The sequence below is a fragment of the Macrobrachium rosenbergii genome, chromosome 33, assembly GCF_040412425.1.
Source record: "Macrobrachium rosenbergii isolate ZJJX-2024 chromosome 33, ASM4041242v1, whole genome shotgun sequence".
NCBI lineage: Eukaryota > Metazoa > Arthropoda > Malacostraca > Decapoda > Palaemonidae > Macrobrachium > Macrobrachium rosenbergii.
This window is the reverse complement of record NC_089773.1, coordinates 5923231-5945162: the sequence shown is the minus strand read 5'-3', so window position 1 is coordinate 5945162 and position 21932 is coordinate 5923231. Positions and strand designations below refer to the sequence as shown.

Sequence of the window (21932 nt, the reverse complement as noted above, 5' to 3'; positions counted from 1 at the left end):
ACAGACTGGCAACCCTAATTGTACACAGTGACGTCTACTGGAACCTGTTGAAAACCTGTTTACCTGGTAATTCTAATACCTGCACCATTTTACAATACTGTAGTTTTAGAGAATGAAATTTGTTCACTGAATACTCAAGGAACTGCAAATAATCCGTTAATCAACTCGGATTACGTTTGGAAATGATTGTTAATCAACTCGGATTACGTTTGGAAATGATTTTTTGTTTTAAATATTCAATAACCCCCTTCCCATCGTAGTTACTAAAGCGCTGCTGGACTATATTTCTGGCAAGGCCTGCCCTGATTTGAAATACTGTACTGTATTATGTTCTCACATTCTGGGTGAATCTTCTAAACAGAATTGTACTAAACACAACTGGTCAGTGATTCTACACTTACCTGTTGTTTATCCCTTCTTCATCTCCACCACAATGATACCTAGTTTGTCTTTTAGGCCGCACTTTGGCCACCATTCCACTGAGCTGGAGAAGGTACCTCTCCTATTCTCAAGCGACCAAGTAACAATTTCTGGGCCAACACTTCTTGTCTTCGCTCTGTGGAAAGTGTTAATTCTCAGGCAGTTCCATTCTGGTGATTAGCTTCTCCTGATTTCTGTGATGTTCCATCTTCCAACAAGCAGGTCTATCACTTCCACAAGTCTCAGGGTTCCACTCATTTTTCTTGCCCCTTCTTTGGTTTTTGTGAAGACTGGGCAAGACAAAGGTATTGAGCTGCACATGCCATCAACTTCCACACTGAAATATCTTGACAATGCAATTGTTCTTCTCCTGAATTGCCTCTCTTGAGGTTGTTAGGGTCAACAACCTCATAGTCTGAGGAAAAACAAGACATATCTCACATTTTTGGCAAACAATATTTCTAGGCATGATTTCTCAGTATAGAATGAGTACCTCCTTAACATATTTTTTTCAAACTTGTACTCACTTTGACATATTTTTTCAAACTTGTACTCTCTTTAACATATTTTTTCAAACTTGCACTCTTCTTAAGATATTTTTTCAAACTTTCCAAATAAATAGATAGCAAATTTTAAAAGTAATTTGTATTTTTCCTAACCTACAAACCTGAAGTTCTATACTTTAGGATAAACTTGCGAACATGAGCTGGAACGTCCCTTCAACTTTCAGACAATGTAGTTAACTATCAACAAGCGGGGCAGCCCTGCCCACCTGTCAGTATGCACTCCACTTTGCCTTACAGCCCAGGTGCTAGAGTGAGGGGTAGCAGAGGTGGGCTGTAATGTAAAGAACTTCAGGTTTGTATGTTAGGAATTATACAAATTACTTTAAAAATTTGCTATTTGTTCCTACACAAATACAAATCTTGGTTCTTTACGTTAGGAGACTTACCCATTGATAGGAGGAATCCAAGTACTCTCTGAACCTATTGGTAGGTGCTCCTAACCTAGGATGTCATTTTCTGGTCTGAGAGAGGAGCAGAGAAAGGGGTCCCATACCTCTGGCATACTGTACATATGGGATGTGTGGTTACCAGACTTCCAGACCATGAAGTAATGGGTTTTACATGGTTATCTGATAAGGCTGGAAAAACCATGTAATATGTCAGAGATAGCAAAGGCCAGGCTGTTTATTATCTGTCCCGTTCTCACCTTGTCCAGAGAAAAGGGGGACATGCATCCCTAAACTAAAACAAAACTAAGGACTGGTGCCTGTTGCACAGCATATCTGCACAGCTCGACAGTTTAGCATGTACTTGGCCACCACTCTGACTCTTTGCCCTAAGCAAGAGAAAGGAAAAAGATAGGAGGACTATCCTCTCTCTCTCTCGGCTAGCTACATAATTGTTGAGCAGCCACCACAGGACCCAAAGAAAATGTGTTCAGGGACTTACGGGCAACGTCCCACAAGTAAAAGGGGACGATTGTGGTCTGCTGTGACCAAACTCCCACACATAACACCTGCTGTGCTGACTGGTTCTTCTTGAATGCCATTGTGTGGAGCAATGCCGCTGACTTTGCGAGCTCTTGCCCTCCTCATAGGGAAGTCATAAGCCTGCTTGATCATCTCATTATTATTATTTGTTGAAGGTGATTGCTGCATCAGCTGCATTAATCTTGTAGAGAATCTTCTCTATATTTCTGATTACTGCTTTTTCTCTGGTACTACATCTGTCGAGTAACGTGCTGACGTGATTCATCTTCCGAAGGGAGAAGTCAATACAGGCAGTCCCCGGTTTACGACGGTTCCGGCTTACGACGTTCCGAGGTTACGACGCTTTTCAAATATATTCATCAGAAATTATTTCCCGGCTTACGACGCATGTTCGGGGTTACGACGCGTCGTCGCCGATCCGACGGAAGAAATATGGCCCCAAAACGGCAGAATAATCATAATTTGAAGGTTTTTTTATGTAAAACTCAATAATAATGCAGTTTACGTCGTTTTCAATGCATCCAGAGCATTAAAAGTAAGGTTTTCTTATGATTTTTGACGATTTTCGACGATTTTCCGGCTTACGACGATTTTTGGTTACGACCGCGCGCAAAACGGAACCCCGTCAAACCGGGGACCGCCTGTATACGGTACTGGAATTTCGTCAGTAATTATGTACAGTATTTACAAAGTAAGTCAAGTAAGGAAGACATGATCTGCAGAGTTATATATTTTATACAATATAGACAAATTTAGGTATTAGTCAAGTCAGTGATATGGCCAACATTTCATTTGGCTTCAGCCGAATATGATCACGGCAGTGGTTTGGAGTAGAATGATGATGCTGGTGGGGTCTACTCATTTTATAGTCGATGGGTCAGCAGGGGGCAGGTCACATGTTGAATTTTCATTGGCTGGTGGTGCAATGCTGCCCTCCTGTTGGCTGGAGAAAGTTCCCTGTAAGCCACTTGTGAGGCTTGAAGGTGCGTCGCTGCAGCCTGGAGGACTGACGAGGCTGGAGCTTGACGTCACGGGGTGGTGCATGATGTCACTGTTGTTCGAATTTTCATTGGCTGCAGTGCTGCTCGTCTCATCAGGCATTACAAGGCCGGGGGTGCCGCTCGTTCTGGTATTACTTTCCTGTCCTGGTATTATTCTTCTCAGATTAGTGGTTATCGGCACGGGTACCATTCCCAACGGAGTGACGAAAACCAAAAATCAGCGATAATAGCGATGCTCCCCAGTTATCGGCGCCAATAACCGGGGATCAGCACCCATAACCGTGGATCAGAGCTGATAACCGGAGATTGGTGCATATCGGCGCTGAAAATCCAGTTATTGTCATCACTAGACAAGTGCCGTAAAACCGGATCGCCAATAACCGAGGCTTCCGGTAATCGGGGACTGCCTGTGTTAGGGAGGTAACCCACTGCATTTTCACTTGAACTTCTGAAGTTCCAACTGCACGACATCCTCAAGGAGACTGTTCCACAGTCCAACGGTGTGAGGAATAAAGGACCTCTGGAAGCGAGAAGTTCGACAGTGAGGCACATTCACTGCATTCTGGTGCTGCCGTTCAGTGAATCTGGTTTTTCTCACCAGATAAAGGGGATCAGGGATTAATCTCACAGAGCCAGAAAGAGTTTGCGTTCTTGGACGCCTCTTTCTTGGCCCTGCCAGCACAGGCAGTGCCTGGTTATCGGCAGGGGGTTCCGTTCTGACAGCGTGACGATAAGCAAAAATCTCCGATAACCAAAAACTGGCGATTTTTATGGTAAAGGAAGATGAGGAAGTCTGCTACCTAATGGGAGAGACACTCCACCTACAACACCTAACACAGAAGACTGCCTATTTCCTCTGGTAAACAGCTGCCAAGGCATTTACGCAAGTATCCAGACATCTTTGCAGCGTGGCACGAAAAATTTCTCGCTTGAAGGAGATGCTGGATAGTTGCCAGGTATGTAGGGCCAGAACTCACGGCCCAATGACACCTCTCTGCGTATGGCTGGCATAACAGGTTGTGCCATAGGGGCAGCTCTCTTGGGACCTTGGAAAGCAGAGCTATAATGAATTCACACCACCCTTGCATCTGATATCTAACCCTGTCTCTTACGACGCTCCTGACACGCCATTGATCAGCCAGTCGCAGGGCTGGAAACTCGTCGGTCTGTTCCAGCCATCACCGAGTCAACATCTACGCTGCGACCTCTCCTCATGAAATATGTCTTTCAAAAGTTATAACTTTCATCACACCTCAGTTTTACCCGATGAAAAGTAGCGTTTCTCAATTTCATCACTAAACATCGTCAAGCCAATGATTTAAGGATTATAATGATATATGAATTATGTACTTCAGTAAACTTAATGCTAAAATATGTATAGTGAAATGAACATGAAATTTTTAATATAAAATATATTCTTTCATTCCTTACATGACATCGCAGTGCATTTATCATTTATTGTCTTGTGTTTGATACAGTATCGCAGCTTAAATGTCATGGATGACAATGCTACCAAAAAATTGTTGGTAACGCTATCAATATGAAAATAACAAGCAAAAGATTAAGAATATTAAAATGAGCGGGGATGCGCACAGACAATAACCTCAAGTTTGTTTCACTATATATATTTTAACATTAAGTTTACTGAAGTACTTAATTCATATATCATTATATTCCTTAAATCATTGGCTTGGCGAGGGAAGCTCTTCTGAGCCCCCTGGGAACCATTCAACCACTTGGGCATATGACCTGTCCAATCCTAGGAGCATACCAGGATCATATGCCATCGTGGGTGGACCAGGCAGGGAGCATGTATGGTCCTGTCAAGGTCTGTGGAACTGGACTGGTAGTGCAATCATTCCGTGGACCTGTATGACCCCCTCCTCAGAAATGCCCTAAGAGGTGGAGGGAACAGGTGAATGGTCAAAAGATGACTGGGCCTTGTCTGGTTGAGAGAAGACTGGGGCCTCGTTTGGAAAGTGAGGCCAAAGGTGGGGCACCAACCTGCAGTTGGGGGCTGTCCCTTGAACATACCACAGCCACTGAGAGGCTGAAACCTCTACTTATGAAGAAGGCAGAGTGGAGGGCCTCTTGCCTCGTCTGGGTGTGCCACCAGACTGGATGGAAACATTCCCGGGACTCCTGGACCATTTGTATTCCAGAATGGGTGGGGGCCGAGAGAGCACCTGCATGCCCCTTCCTCTTGCTGGACCAAGCTGGCAGAGGATTACAGACCCATGGTCATAAACCCCAACTGGACCAATCTGCTGCTTTGCTCACCCATCCGGTATCTCTACCTCTAGGTCTAGGAGATGTAGGGGTAGCAGTTGCAACCTTGCTAGAAGCAACAGATGCAGCAGCACAGGCCCTACAGCAAGCAAGAGACCAATTGGTCCTCTGTGCTGAAGAGGACCAACCACTTGGAGTCTTACAAGACTTCCCAGAGGTAGACAAAGCAGCTTTCTTTTTCTTCAGTTTACTAGTGGTCGAAGTCGAAGGGGAGAAGGCAGAAGCAACCTGACAAAAACAAATCCAACTACTTCCTCTTGCATTTCTTCACCTTTTTCTTACTCAGGTTTGCTGAGGTCAAAGGTATAGTCAAGGATCGAAGGAGAACCGCCCCAAACTCTTCAGAACACATCAGTGGGGGTGTGAGGATAAGGTGACTGTCAAAGTCATCACGGTCACCATATCCATAGTCACAGGAGTCACCGAAGTGGTAGCAGAGAGGTGACTGAATCAAGCTTTAAAACTGGGCTCCCCGAGATCCCCAGGAATGGCCATAACCCCCTGAGCCACTCAATCTCCTCCAAAGCTGCAAGAGTAGGTGGGTTAGTAGAGAGGTCTTCCTTCTGCCCGGGGAGAGAAAGTCTGCCAGTGGAAGACTGCCTCCAAGTGAAACGAAGCCTCAGACGACATGCCAGAGTGAACATCCTCTCCTTGTCGCTGACTCTCCACAGGTGATTGGTGTGCAAGACAACAAAGGAGCTCCCTTAGGAGTTGAAACAGTGAGTGGACATAAGGTGCCGAAGACCTTCTTCAGTGTCACTAGTGGAGTATTCCCTTCTGATGACACTAATGTGAATTTCCTAGCCTTCTTTTTCTTAGCTACAAACTTTACTCATTGTTCTGACAGGCACTCCCAGCTCTCAGAACAAGGATCCTCTTGATTTCAGACATTTTTCCTGCAATGCTTGCACAGCATATGCAGGTCTGTTTCCATGTTAGAATGAAAATGCTTGCAGGGTCTGTCTTTCCCAGGACAACCTGATAGCTCATAAGCAAAAATACTCAAAAACAGAGCATAAAGTTCTTAATAGCAAAAGTAGGCACAAAGAGCCAAAGAAAAGACGTCTGCATCTGATGGAGGCCAACAGCAAAAGTGAGTGCAGACTGACAGGTGGGTGGGACTTCCCCCTACCTGTCAGTAGTGAACTACCTTGTCAGTAAGCTTTTCAATGGCTGTTCCAGCTCACATTCACAAGCTAATCCTAACGTAAAGAACAAAGGTTTGTATTTGTGTAGGGCAAAACAGATTTCCTCCAGAAAAGGCAACCATTCATGCAACGTCTTTTCCAGCATTCTCTACAACGTCATAAAGACGTGAATCTCCTCCTTTATGGGTTCGCAAGTGTTTCTTGAGGGTAATTTTCTTCTCAAAGCCCTCTCCACATTCCTGACAAACATGTGGCTTCATTGAATGTGTTTTCTCATGTCTAGTCATTTCAAATTTAATGTTAAATCCCTTCCCACAAACGCTACAAGAAAAGGGCTTCTCTCCTGTGTGTGTCCTGATATGATGTCTGAGGCTAACCTTCTGAATATATCGTTTCCCACAGACCGCACAAGCATACGGTCTTTCTCCTGTATGGGTTCTTATATGTTTGACCAGACTTCTTTTGATAGGAAAGCTTTTCCCACATTCATTGCAAACAAATGGCTTCTCTCCCCTGTGGATTTGCACATGCTGGTAAAGGCCCCCATGAAACCGAAATGCCTTCCCACATTCGTTGCAAGTGAACGGCTTCTCTCCTGTATGAATTCTTCTGTGTTTATTGAGAACGGATTCTAACCTGAACCTTTTGCCACACACCTCGCAAATAAACAACTTCTCCTCGTGAGTCTTCATGTGCTTCTTTAGTTCTGGTTCCCCAACAAAATGTTTCCCACATTCACTACAAACAACTGGCTTCTCAGTTGCATGGGTCCTCACGTGTGCAATTAAGCCATATTTATTAGTAAAACCTTTTCCACATTCACTGCACTGGAAAGGCTTGACAATATTGTGGGTTGCCAAATGTTGTTCCAGGTGTATTTTCACACAAAATGATTTTCCGCACACGTGACAATCAAAGTGCCTTTCCTCCTGCTGCGTATTTGCGTGAGTTAACATATGTTTTTTCAATGAATTCTTAATGATAAATCTTTTACCACATTGTGGACAGGGAAATGGTCTCTCTTTGGTATGGATTCTCTTTTCGTGCATGATCAAGTGACATTTCCGCCTAAATCTGTTCCCACATTCCTTGCAAACAAATGGCTTGTCTCCTGTATGTATAAATAAATGAATCTTCAGGTTACCTTTGTGACTAAATTGTTTGCCGCACACATCGCATGCAAACTGGGTTTCGCTGTCATTATCCCCCTCATTGGGAAGCGTAATGTCTCCAGAAATGAACATCTTTTCAGATTCTGAACTTGGCTCCCCATCAGAGTGTTCCCCACCTTCAGTGCCAACAAATGGCTTCTCAGGTGAATGGATCCTCATGTGTGCGATATATTCATGTTTCCTTACAAAGCCTTTGTCGCACTCGCCGCACTGGAATGGTTTGATCCGCTTGTGGATTCTTGAGTGTGCTTCAAGGTTTACTTTTGAACTAAATGACTTTCCACAGACAAGACAGTGGAATGGCTTCACCTCCATGTGAGTGATCATGTGTCTTTTCAATGCAGTTTTCAGATAAAACCTTTTATCGCACTGCGTGCAAGCAAATGGTTCCTCTCCAGTATGGGATTTTCTTTCGTGACCAATGAGGTGATGTTTCTGCCTAAACCTCTTCCCACATTCCTTACAAGGAAATGGTTTCTCTCCTGTGTGTGTCATCAAATGATTTTTAAAGCTAGTGCTGTAATTAAATTGTCTGCCACAGACATTACACACAAACTGGTTTCTGCTCTTGTTAACTGCCTCAGCAGAAGGCAGATCATCTCCGGAAGCAAATTCCCTCTCAGATTCTAAATGTGGTTCCTTTTGACTGTGAGAATTCACAAGCAAGGGGACCTCGGGTTTACTTTCACCAGCCATCCCGTCCAGTGCAAAACAGTGGGTTTCTTCGTCGGAAAACGGATTCAAGGCACTGTTATTTTCTTGAATGCTTTCATCTCCGCTTTCTGCAAACTCATGAATGCTTTCATTTTTAATTTCCAATTTACAAGGTGGATTTTCCTCACTGAAGGGTGTCACAAACAAGTGCGTTTCTGTTTCGTTTTCGTCAGTGGGAGAATTCGTCACACCCTGGTATTCTTGCTGTACACCTTCCTCTCCCCTTTCCACAAAACCTTGTGTATTTTCAGTTTTGGTCTCCATTTTTTAAAACAGATATAGTCTCTCCTTTAATGTAAGGCCTAATAAAGTAAATTTTTATATCTCTTATCACAGATATAGAACAATCATACACATGCACTTACAGTTCATTTCATTACAGAGCTTGCATTTTTGTCTTTACACTTAGTCACTAAATTATTACACAAATATAAAATGAAATGGGAAATATTGGGATATGATTACCACAGATTGGTAAAAGAAAAAGATACTGTAGTTTTGCGTTCTTTTTGTATCAGATGTGTTCATCAGTTTCTTGAAAAACAGCATTATTTTTCTCTATTTTCAAGGAACTGTTAGAGTCTGAAAGATATTTCCCGGTGAATGAAGCCCCATGTAGGTGCAAATGCTGACTCGACGCCATTTAGCTCTACACAAACGTAACGAAGTATACCGTCACAAGTTCTTAACTTTTATAAATCTTAAATTGAAAAAAGTTATTTAGTATAATTAAATGATATTTCGAGACAGTATTCCTATACAGTACTGTATAGTTTCCACAAGAATTCACTTGATCAAGAGGTTGCCTAACATTGTCAACACGAGTCGTCCTTGGAAAAGAGGTCTCACAATCATAGATGTTTTGACATGCGGTGTAGTTTTAAGCCATAAAATTACCTCATTTGAGCCTTTCAAAACTTTCCTGATAACTTAAAATCATTCATTCCTTCCGTATACTGTACAGTAGTGCCCTTGTTAACTGCATAAGTAACAAATATTTTAAAAAGTTTATCTTATGAAAAGACGGAACTCAGTGGTGTTTTACTGTGTATAAATCGTACTGTGAACAAGAGCTGCTTCTTCTTCATATCCCTGAAATTTTCTTGACTTGTTCTTGTGCAGTGCTCCCTTTAGACTGTAATACCTGAAATTCAATAGCTGTGTTATAATAATTATAACAAACATCGATGCACATCCTAACATTATAGCATATAATTATAATGAAAATATTTTCTTCCATACAAACCTCATACCTTTAACACAGTTCATTTCATGCCACATGAAAAACAACACATCCTTCCTTAGCCAGGGAAAGTAGAAGACTCACTACATTGGCAGGGGTGGGTTGCCTAGGTTGCCAGTGGTTGCCTGTTTCACTTTTTTGGGTAGTTCCTCGTTGGGCAAGTCAGTAGAGTTGTCGGCTAGCACTCGCTAGGCCCGAGTTCGATTCTCCGGCCGGCTAGTGAGGAATGAGAGAAACTTACTTCTGGTGATAGAAATTCATTTCTCGCTATAACGTGGTTCGGATTCCACAATAAGCTGTGGGTCCCGTTGCTAGGTAACCAATTGGTTCTTAGCCACGTAAAAATAAGTCTCATCCTTCAGGCCAGCCCTAGGGGAGCTGTCAATCAGCTCAGTGGTCTGGTAAAACTAACGTATACTTTTTTTTTCACTTTTTGGGTAGCCCCAGTCCTGATGTGAAAAAACAGCAGGGCACCGTGGTTAAATGCAGGGCAGACTATGAAAGAATTTTTTACTTTTTTTTTTATTTTATTCCTCAGCCCCACTTGATTGTCAAAAAACTTTGTAACAAGGTATTTTAGTGATAGGTAGGTGTGGATGGGGGTACACCCCTGGTTCCTGTCAAATTTTCCTTTGACAGCAGGGTCTGTGTGGAGTGGTTGAGGTGATGTTATGATAATAGGCTCTAGTTTGTACAGTTAGGAAAAATGACATTATTATAATAAAATAAAAGTTTTATATACGCTTACCAAGTACTGTAATTCCATTGCTAACATTTCTAGTATTGGCCTAAAATCTGAAATTGGTTTTGTTGTAGGTGTCACCCCGCCCAAAAAGAGGAACAACTGTAACAAAGAGCTTCAGTTTGTTTGTGATTAAGTCCATGGTGGAAGGAGGGTGGGCTCCCATTCTGTAATTACTTGTAAAACTATATTTTTTTATTATAAAAATGTCATTTTTATATAAGTGACTTACCAAGTAATTACATAGCTGAATCCACATTGAAAGGAGGTGGGATACATGGAATACTCTGTCCCCAAAACATTGTATACAGCAACGAATTTGAGAACAGAAAATTGGCCAGCATTGGCACAGTGCTTGTTGTTTCCTTACCTGGTGAGAGAGCTGCTGCAGGAAGACACTGCCTCTGGTTGGCACTCACCTCACTCAGTAGAGGCGAGGGGTATGGCCCTGGGTCGCCCACTACATCAGTGGGAGACTTACAGTGAAGGACACCACCAAACGCGAGTAAGTTACAGAAAATTGCCCCTGCCCAGGGCACAGTACTAACACAAGACAACCAGATAACAATGCTGTTACCTACACCAACATATTAAAAACACCATTCCCAAACCATTAAAAACTGGAGGGTATTCCAGTACATAGTACTCCCAGACTCCCTCAGAACTCAACACCAAAATTCAAGACGAAGAGAAAGGATGGAAGTATGCTTCCTGCTTTCCCTCCCCCAACGCCATGCCAGCCAACGATAAAGGACCCAAAGTACTGCATTCATTAAGAACTGTTTCCACATCCCTTAAGTAGTGAGATGCGAATACTGGTTTACATCTCAAAAAGTTGTTTGGAGAATATCTGAAAGAGAAATATTTATGTTTAAAAACTAAAGACGTAGTCACTGCCCTTATTTCATGTGCATAACCTTCAGAGAAGGTAAAAGCTTGTCTCCCACATGAGAGTGGGCTTCCTGAATGAGTTCTCTTAAGAAAAAGGATATCGCATTTTTTGTAAGAGGACGTGCAGGATCCTTAACTGAAGTCCACAAATCACTAGAGGGCCCTCTTAACTTCTCTGTTCTCTTCAGGTAAAAACTTTAATGCCCTTGCAGGGCAAAGAACTCTTCCTCCTCAGGTCCTAGAATTTCTCTCAGATTTTTCACCTTAAAAGAACGAGGCCAGGGCTTGGAAGGATTCTCATTGCAAGAAATCCTAGCATGTAAGAACAAATCGCGTCTCCTCCAGGGAAGATCCTTCTACCGATTGCTTGTAGCTCACTAACCCTCATAGCTGTCGTCAAAGCCACCAAAAAGAAGGTCTTCTTAGTTAGATCTCTGAGCGAAGAGGAGCTGATAGGCTCGAAAGGAGGAAGAGCCCACCGTATTAAGACCACGTCTAGGTTCCAGGATACCAGTTTTGTTACCTTCTGCTTACTAGTCTCAAAAGATTTTATTAAATCAGAAATGCCTTGATTCAAACATAAGTCAAGGCCTCTGTGCCTGAAGACTGAGCTAAGCATAGCCCTGTAGCCCTTTACAGTCGAAGGGGCCAACCCTCTGGAGGATATAAGGTACAATTAAAAATTCTGCGATCTCTGTCAGAGTGGTTTTAGTAGAAGAGGCTCATTTTTTCTGCACCAAGTGTGGAAAATGGACCACTTATTCTGGTAAATGTTGCAGGAAGATTGGCGTCTGCATCTCAAGATTGCTTCTGCACCTGCTCTTGAAAAACCCTTAACTCTGAGGAGTCTCTTGACAGTATGAACCCTGTCAGAGCTGGAGTAGACAACCCTTGATGAAATCTTCTGACATGGTGTTGTTTGAGATCGTATCTTTGAGGAAGCAGTCAGGGAAAATCTACCAGAAGACCCATGAGGTCCAGAAACCATTCTTTTAGGGGCCAAAACGGAGCAATCAGAATCAGTGACACGTTCCTGTGAGACTGAAATTTGTTCAATACTTCACATATCATTCCGAAGGGAGGGAAGGCATAAAGTCCTGTAGCATCGCGTCCGTCGCCCATGCCAACGGATCTGGTACTGGCGAACAAAAAAGAGGCAGAAGATTGTTCTTGGACATTGCGAAAAGATCCAATTTTGGTCTTCCCCATAGTCTTCAAAGGGCCGAGCAAACTAAAGGGTGAAGAGTCTACTCCTTGGGAATGACTTGGTTGCCTCGGCTTAGCTGGTCTGCCAGCACATTTAGTTTCCCCTGGACAAATCTTGTCAGACTTCTTGTCCTGTTCTGGTCGGCCCAGAGAAGCAGATCCCTCGCTGCTATGCAAAGCAAGAAGGAATGAGTTCCTCCCTGCTTGCTGATGTACGACAGGGCTGTAGTGTTGTCTGAATGGACTGCTGTGGTTTTGTCTTACACCTCTGAGGCAAAGGGGGGGGCAGCATTCTTCTTCTTCGACTGACGAGCCTTGGAAGAAGAACGGGAGGAGGGAAACTAGGAGCAGCAACAGGAGTGCCAAGCTTGGGCAGGGCAGGTGGAGGAGCCAGTCTGGGCCGAGAGCCAGGTAAGCCAAGAGCCGGGACCAGGGCCAGGAACGTGCGGAAGTCAGGGACAGCAGGAGCAGGAGCTGTGAGATAGGGCACGGTTGAAGTCACCATCCTGGAGGGTCTTGGCCGGGATAAGGGGGCCAGGAAGCCAGGTGGCAGCGGCACAGCGTGATGGGAAGCAGGCGCGGCTATCACCTGGGTATCCAGGTGAAAGGTGTTGCAGTCACCAGCATCTTGGCAAAGGCAGTCATGGTGATGGTGCATGTTGTAGCTGTAACCGCGGTGTGGGTCACCACTGGAGCGCCAGACAGGTGAGAAAGAAGACCCTCCAGAGACAGGACGCCAAGCAGACTCAGGTGGAGCCAGGTCTGGAGCCTGCCACCCGAGAGAAGTCTCTACCGGCATACCTGAAGACGAAGTCGGGTCAATAAAGGGAGACTCCACTCGCTCTGGGGTAAAAGTTTCCCCCCTGGAGTGAGGAGAGGCCCCCGAGAAGAGGATGTCCTGATCGTCCGCTCCCCCATGGACTTCAACACCCGACGAAGCGAGTGAAGCAGACAAAGGGGAATCCTCACCCGAAGGAGAGGCAGCCAGAAGGGGAAGCTTGCTGGGAGAGAGAAACAATCCCGAAGGGTTAGCCACCTTCGGAGTCATTGGAGGCATGTAACCCTCAGATGGCGCCTTGGCAGGCTTCCTCTGGTACTATCTCCTCCCCTCAAACTTCACCCACTGCTCAGCCGACCAGGAGCAACACTCAGCACAAGGAGAAGTACGTGACACACATGCCCCCTGCAAGAAGTGCAAAGGGCATGCGGGTCCATATCAATACTAGAGCGAAAGCTATTGCACTTCTTATCGTCAACCCCAGGACACACACACACTGGAGGAAGGCCGGCTTACGGGGCTTATCAAGAGCTTTCATGATTACAAAAGACATAAAAACAAGAAAAAGATCCCATCAAGAAAAAGTAGCTCAACGGAAGTCTGGGCAGAGAGCGAAGAAAACACATCTATACCATACAACAGCCAAAAGTAAATTGGAATGTTTACATGCGGGCAGGCGGGACTCCCGCCTCCCGGATGGTAGTTAACTGCCTAACAACCTTGTTCGATAGGTCAACGGCCATTTCTAGCTTTGCTGAAAGTAATTCCTAGTGTAAAGGACCAATGGTTTGTATATTGAGTTGGAACAAATCCTGTTTGTATGCGTATAGCACAGTGCACAATACTGACTCCTAAGGCCATCTTCTCTACCAAAACTGAAGGACAGTAAATTTTCCTTACATTGGAATGTAAAATTGAATATCCTCTGAACCTGACACATTGTTCACACACAAATACAAACCTTTGTTCTTTCCATACAGATTTAGCTTGTGGACATGAGCTGGAACAGCCATTCAGACTTCTTGACAAGGTTGTTAACTACCAACAGGCAGGGGGAAGCCTTGCCCACCTGTCGGTCTGCACCCAACTTTGCTTCTGGCTGCCATCAAAATGAGAAGTCTCTCAGGACTCTGTTGTATTTCTCATGTAAACAATGTATTCAACACAAAAACACAAGTTCAACTTAGCAGCCAGAGCGAACACAACAAGGCAACCTCTCTTGATGGCAGTCAAAGAAAAAGTTTGGAGACACCAAGTTAGTGAGAGGCATTGCCCACTCACCCCCTGTAACCACCAGTTAACCACCTTGTTGCCAAGTTTGACTCTTGCCAGCTCATACGGGATACTCCTGGAAGCCTGTAGAAAGCAATGGTTTATATTTCCGTACGAACAACAGTGAATTACATATCGAATAACTGCATGTCCAAAGCTGGGTGAAAACCTTCAGACATTTTGAAAATCACAGTAGAAAAGGGCCTGACTACAAACTGGGAGTATAAACTAGGGTAAATGTAAAGGAAACAGCCATGCAAAGATATCGTGTGTTAATATAATTTTTGAATAAATATAGAAAAGGATGTACAGTATATGATGAAATACAAGTGAGATAATTTGAGAAATTTACCAAAATGATGAGAAACTTACTGTCTTTCGTTTATGTTTTCACATCCTTACCTGAGGGGCTGGTATTAAACAGCAAAAGCTTCCAAGGTTGCCATATTTAGTACCTGCCCCACAAGGATGAAGCAAAAACATGAACAAAAGACGGTAAATTTCTCCATATCTTGGTAGATAGTATCTCAGATTATCTCATTTGAACTGCATTCTATACACGCTTTTGGATACTATTCTCCCGTCAAGAGATTATATCAATAGGCGATATCTGTGGGCTTGTTCCGTATGAATAGGGTTCATGTTCTGAATAATAATAATAATAATAATAATAATAATAATAATAATACCTAAATGGAGCTGTCTTAGCAATGACTGGAAATACAATACCGCAATCTTCATAGTGTACAGTGGATGGAACACATCCAAACCAGGTCAGGGTACATTGACCTCATGAAGGTTAGTTTGCAATGTTTGAGGTTTTTAGCAATTTTTATCGAAGAAAATTACCCCTGGGTTGCATTCGCGAACAGAAGAGTTTTATTTAAGGGGTCATGTGCAGACGACGAGGTCACAACTTAAAGGGCCTCCCCCCCAGGTCAGGTAAGGGCATGGCACCCAAGGTTAGGTTAGGTAAGGGTTGGGCTGATCAGGTCTTATGTCTACTATAGGTAAGAGGCAGCCTGGGCCATACAGTGTAACCTTTTCATCTACAATGGAAAACTACAGGCCTCTAGTTTTATGAGTTAACAGAGACCAGGCCTAAGCCTTGCGTAGCTCAGTCTTAAGCCTGTGTTTTCTACACTTGCCAATTTGAATCAGTCAGATCATAGCACGTTAAAAGAAGAAGAAGATGATCATCATAATTTTATGCAGAAATTCAGTTATCGGGAGAATTGATGATTTTCCAAGGGTGCAAAAATAAAGTAAAAAAATGTGCAGAAATTTCTTCGGCGCAGCCGATTTTTCTGTACAGTTTATAATGCTGTATGAAACTCTCACTCACGGCCCGGTGGTGGCCTGTGTTGTTAGCACTATATCAATGCCAGATGCACGATCACGGCTAATCTTAAATAAAATAAAAACTACTGTGGCTAGAGGGCTGCAATTTGGTATGTTTGAAGATTGGAGGGTGGATGATCAACATAACAATTTGCAGCCCTCTAGCCCCAGTAGTCTTTAAGATCTGAGGGCGGACAAGTAGCCACCTCGAAAGTTCTCTTTGACAGAAAACGAAAACTAGACTTTCACTATTTAACTTACGCCTAAAACAGACTCCTATTTCGTACAGAAGTCAGGCTGTGGTAAGTTAATGTGGAATGATCTCTCAGAAGATGTTTGTTCTGTTGATACGGCGTCGAATTTAATTCATTTCGGGGCGACACTGACTGTCAAAGTGTGACGGTAACCGAGCGAAACAATGAACTCTGTCTAGTGTTTTGTCGGTACATTTAATGGCGACAGCAGTAGTAGTAGTAGTAGTAATTTCGTGAATAGTTGTTGGTGGAGGGATTTGCCTATACAACGGCTCCCTTGTTCGCTCGATATATTTTATTTTATTTTGCTTTTGGTCGTGCTTCTTTAAGTGTTTGTGACTTTTCATCTGTGATTTAGATAAATTCTTTCTTATTTAAAGTTTCTCCTCTGGACAGGTTTCTACTTGGTAAGGCGTTCAGCCATTAGTTCCTCTTTATCTTCCTGATGCAGAACATGCAATGCATTACTGCTCTTAAGCAATTCTCGTATTTCAATGATTTACTTACACTTTTATCTTTTTATGTATTAGTCTGTTAATTTATTTTGTTAATAACAGAGATCTCTTCTTTCCGTATTTCCCTTTACCTCTTACTTCTTTCTAATGAACACCTTAATATTCTTTGGAAGCTTGAATTTCAAGTCAGTGGTCGTTTGGGCTTGCTCCATATGAATAGGGGTTTAAATTGTGATTAATAATAATAATAATAATAATAATAATAATAATAATAATAATAATAATAATAATAATAATAATAATAATAGAGTATACAATTTGGTACTCTATAATTATTGAAAATAGCATAGGACTAGGTTGATTGCGATATTACAAAATCCTAAAGAATGGACAATAACTGACCCTGCATAAAATTTATAACCTTTATTTTGTTATTAATGAGCTACATTTACATCATGCCAAATTGGTACAAATCTTTAAACCCTTATATAAATATATATAAATTATTCTTTTTATATTCTATATGAATAGGATAATTAAAAGCTTCATTGACATGAATACATCGATTATTCGTCCTGTTTCAGCACAAATGGTTACGGGCAAACATGATGCTTATCATTAGACCTATGTAGCCTATTTTATGTGGCGCTCTAAATTGTAATTGTATTTTCTTCAACATTAGTAATTCATATTCTACGTAATTGTGAATTAATATACAAGTAAAGCGTAATCAATACTGTAATATAGTTATATTTTATCTAAAGTGGTGGGAAAAAATTGTATAAAATCACATCTCCACACTTTGTTTGTAGCGCTTTTGTTATACGAAAAAAAATTATAGTTATATACAAATTTACAATTTGAGGTCAATTTATTCTTCAAAGGTGTTGACTATGTCATATTTATAAGGTATTTGTATAATGAATTTTATGAGTCTGGAAGCGTAGTTGCCAACCTGGTGTGGTAATTACTACATCAAAACTCTCATTATTAAGTAAATTAAGAACATTAAAACTTTTTACACGGAGGTGAACTTTTTGGGACCTCCCGATTACCTTATAGCAGGGGATTTCCCATGCTCTGATTCCCCTGCAATGTAATCACGTTTACGAACTTGTAATCCCCTCGATTGTCTTGCATTGTAGTAGTGTTTTCGAACTTTTGAATTCCCTCGAGCATCTTTCATTATAGTCGTGTTTTCGAGCTTACAATTCCATCGATTATCTTTCATTGTCGTTTTATTTACGAACTTATAATGATCTCGATTATTTTTCATTGTTATCATGCTTGCAGACATAATTCTGTCAATTATCTTTCATTATTATCATGTTTGTAAACTTATAATTCCCTCGATTATCTTTCATTGTAATGTGGTTTTCAAACTTGTAATTTCCCTTGATTATCTTTCATTGTAGTCATATTTTTGAACGTATAATTCCCTCTCAGTCGTCCATCTGTGACTTTCACTGAGTGCAGTACAGACTACGTAGGCTATATGCCAAGGTTAACATCACAAGACAGTGAATTCTGTACGAGTATCTTAGTTGCCAAGAGCTGTCAGTCCCCAAATCTCAGACCCCATAGAGGGGCAGTGCCTTCAGTGCACCTCATGCAGTGCACTGTAGGCATTACTTACAGTTCTTTGCAGGGTCCCTTCCTCAGGCCCCTAGCTGCAACCGCTTTCATTCCTTTTACTGTACCTCCGTTCATATTCTCTTTCGTCCATCTTACTTTCCTCCTGTTACACCTTTCAAACCTTTCCTTTCAGCGCTGAATGACCTCGTAGGTCCCAGCGCTTGGCCTTTGGCCAAAGTTCTATTCAAAATCTCAGATGTCCATTGGTTCAGTCAGGACCCATAAGTGGGTCCTGATTGGGATAACCTGAAGTAGCCACACATAGGCTATATATAATAAAAATATATGAAATTTTTTTATCACACCGTGATATATATATAATATATGAAGAAGCTACAAATGTCAATGCAATATCAAATTCACGCTACCCGGGAATATCTCCGATGGAGAATTATCACCGAGAGGAATTTATAAGTGATAAATAAATTCCCCTTCGGTGATAATTCTCCTTCCGAGATATTCCCAAGGTAGCGTGAATTTGATATTAAGCGACATTTGTAGCTTCATGATTATATATATATATATATATATATATATATATATATATATATATATATATATATATATATATATATATATATATATATATATATATATATTAAAACCACACCATTTGAAAGTAGAATATTTCATGACATATTAATCATTACTGTTTGTATGGAACCCTTCGGTTGTAACCCATTTATTTGTTGTGGCTGTTTTGCATATTAACTGCAGACACAGTTATACATGTACAAAAGTACATGTATAACTGTGTCTGCAGTTAATATGCAAAACAGCAACAACAGTAGTTCTGCACAGTAAAATATATATTATATAGTTTACATCCCAGCTAGCTTGACTCTTGTCTTGAAACAACATCCCTTGTCTTCACACAAAACAAATTTTGCGTACGAAGACAAATGCAATTTAAGATCAGAACTTCTTTTGAATGTTTTATTTGGTGGCACAATTACAAAGTACTTTCATAACAGTTTTCAACAATACGGGACTGCAGTCGCTAACTTGGTCAGCTGATCGATCACTGCTCTGGGTTCTATAAAACCCTTATTAAACAAATGTAACTTTGTGCACGGGGGATATTTTCGGTACCCCCCGATTGTCTTTCATTGTAGCTTTGTTTCTTAGAACTTGTGTCTGTTGTACATTTGCTGGTTCTAAATATAATTGCATATCAGTAATTGCAAATGAAACGTTTGTCTCGTGTTCTGTGAATTCTGTCAAGACTGTCATCTTTCTCTGAAACTTGGGCAAGATTATAATTTTTTAATTATTGGTGAATAAATCAACAATGGTGTCAGTGTGAATATATATTTAAAATTTATAGAAAACGAGAGGTTTCGAGAACCTGGTGATTCTCCATAATCCAGAACAGTAAAGAAACCATTGGAGTTAGAAATTTAGAAAAAATAAAAGTTTAAAACATGTTGACAGAAGAAAACTGGTGGTAATTTGAAGACAGCCAATTCCGCAGTTCAGGTAATACTTACTTAAGGTTCTTTGCAGCTTCCCTTCTGTACCTAGCTGCTACAGCCCCTTTCATTCCTTTTACTGCACCTCCATTCATATTCTCTCTCTCTCTTCAATCTTACTTTCCTCATTCATTCGTCTGATTCCCACAAGAGCCCAGCTCACAATAACTTCCGGTCGATCTTATTTGGGGAAGTGGTCCTGTCAGGAATGACCCCTGGGGGACTCCCCTTGTGAACCAAAATGCCAAAATAAATTTCTCTGAGCCGAAAGCTGCTCCGAGTTCTTTCCATCTGTGTGAGATGACTGGGCGACTTGAGACTTGCCTGACCTTGTCTTGCTTTCTGTCATGTCTTCTTGTTCTTGTCTTTTGTCTTCTTTGCTCTTGTCTCTTGTCTCTTGTCTGCCACCAATCACAGGCTGTGATTTATATGACTGCCACCTTGGTCAAGTCAGCCACACACTCAGGGAGAAACAAAAAACTACCGAAGTATTTGTATGTGTGACAAAATAGTTTAGTCCGTTTAGTGCAGAAATATACCACTGAAAAATGTATATTTAAGGGGAAGAAAATATATATGGCCATATTAGCATGCCCTAACCAGTTATAATATGGCCTGCGCGGGCTGCATAGCAGCTACAGGTAATCTGGTGCCTGTAGGGATATGAGACCACTTGTTGGCCTTACTGAATAAATGTACATGTTGTTTTAGATTTAGCTGGCCTTGTGCCAGCACGGGCTCTTGCTCCTAGAGCAGCCCGTAACTCTATGTTGATGATGAGTCTGTCTTGTCCACTCCGATGGATGATGAACACACGAACACACACGTGTGTTTGGAAGAGACAGTGTCGGGGCGACAACGGGCTCTTACAACATCCCAAGTAGCTTTACTTCTGTTATGAAACAACATCCCAATTTTTGTAGCCTTGTCTTTACACCAAACAAATTTTGCGTGTGAAAGTAAATGCAATTTAAGATCGGAACTTCCTCTGAAATGTTTGATTTGGTGGCATAATTAGAAAGTACTTTCATAATAGATTTCAGAAATACGGGACTGCAGTCGCTAACTTGGTCTGCTGATCGATCACTGCTCACATTGGCGGAACTAAGAGCAGCGGCCCAGGAGGCAATCAGAAACACAGAAATGGCAGGATCACAGACCTACTACACAGATGGCACTGTAGATCCAGGAACGCAGACAGTTGGAGCCGCAGTACACTCCAACAACTTTACAGCATGCTGGAGAGTTTCCAACAATGCCTCTACCATGCAAACAGAGCTTGTTGCAATAAAGCAAGCACTGGTTTACTCACTTGAGAATGAGGAAGGACCAGTGATCATCCACACTGACTCGAAATCCTCAATGCAAGCCTTGCAACAACCAAAAAACAAGGAAAACAAGGCACTGATAGCTGATATCAAATCAATGCTATATCAGCACACAGAAAGAGGCAGACCTGTAACTCTCAACTGGATTCCTAGTCATATAGGAATAACAGGGAATGAGAAGGCAGACGAACTAGCCAAAAGCACCAGACACATAATTAGTGTACAGGTGCACATACAGCCTGCGCTTCAGCAGATCAAAAACCAGATAAAGCCACAGCTCAAGGAAAACATGGACAAGGAACTTCACAGCTGGATAGGAAGCAACTCACCCTCTGCCAAATGGTACAAGTGGGCCACAGATCTGGTACCACCCCCCATCGACAGGTTCACACCAAGACATCTAGCGGTATGTATCCACAGACTCAGACTGGGATACAAAGCCTGCTGGGAGATCATGGAAGACGGCGCAAGACCATGCGAGCATTGTGAAGAGACACCTCAACAGGCTCTCCTGCACTATCTGCTTGAGTGCAGGGAGACAAGACAACTAAGGAGTAACTTACAAGCAGAGGAAAACGCACAAGACATTATGCACACAGCAGCCACACTTGTAAAAGCAGTTGTTGAGAACATCGAAACTTGTAGGCAATTGCTCACAGACCTACCTCCACCGAGGTGATGTGACCTTCTGAAACTCATCTCAACTCATCCCATCCCCTCACCGTAAGGCCCTATACACATCATCTCTGTCTTATTCCAACTGAAACACTCTACCACTAAGAATAATCCGCAGGGACTCTAGAGTTTAAAGGGTTGGACAACCCCACCTGCAATGTTTCTCTATGTTTTCAAAGGCCTTACATTTTCAAACTACTACTATCCGTGACATGATGGCCCCCTCCCACGACAACCATCATCCTTCCTCCATCCACAACTGTCTCTACTACAAAATCTTTTTCAAATTTCCTATAACAAATGACCTGAATATTTCAGATCACCTACGGGCCAAACAAGGGAAAGGCCCGTGCCAACAAGAATTGTTGGCTCTAAGACATCAACAACAACAACTCTGGGTT

The 21932-nt window shown here is 42.2% G+C and overlaps 2 protein-coding genes across 13 annotated transcripts in view; one reads left to right on the top strand and one right to left on the bottom strand.

Annotated features, from left to right (window-relative positions):
- LOC136855843 (oocyte zinc finger protein XlCOF6-like) overlaps positions 1 to 16194 on the bottom strand; it is a 30809-nt gene extending 14615 nt beyond the window's left edge. For 3 of the 12 annotated variants that reach the window (XR_010858150.1, XR_010858153.1, XM_067133203.1), the window contains exons 1-2: positions 15974 to 16192; positions 9301 to 9383 (exon numbers count right to left, since the gene is read on the bottom strand). The gene's annotated coding sequence lies outside the window, so the exon portion shown is untranslated. Of the gene's footprint in view, positions 1 to 401; positions 9384 to 15973 lie in introns of all 12 variants that reach the window. The other 9 variants (XR_010858151.1, XM_067133204.1, XR_010858149.1 and 6 more) reach the window with 7 other exon arrangements.
- Positions 16195 to 20671: 4477 nt separating this feature from the next.
- On the top strand, positions 20672 to 21535 carry LOC136855776 (uncharacterized). The gene has a single exon (XM_067133133.1). It carries the CDS (start codon positions 20672 to 20674, stop codon positions 21533 to 21535), a length of 864 nt encoding a protein of 287 aa, XP_066989234.1.
- The last annotated feature ends 397 nt before the right edge of the window (positions 21536 to 21932 follow it).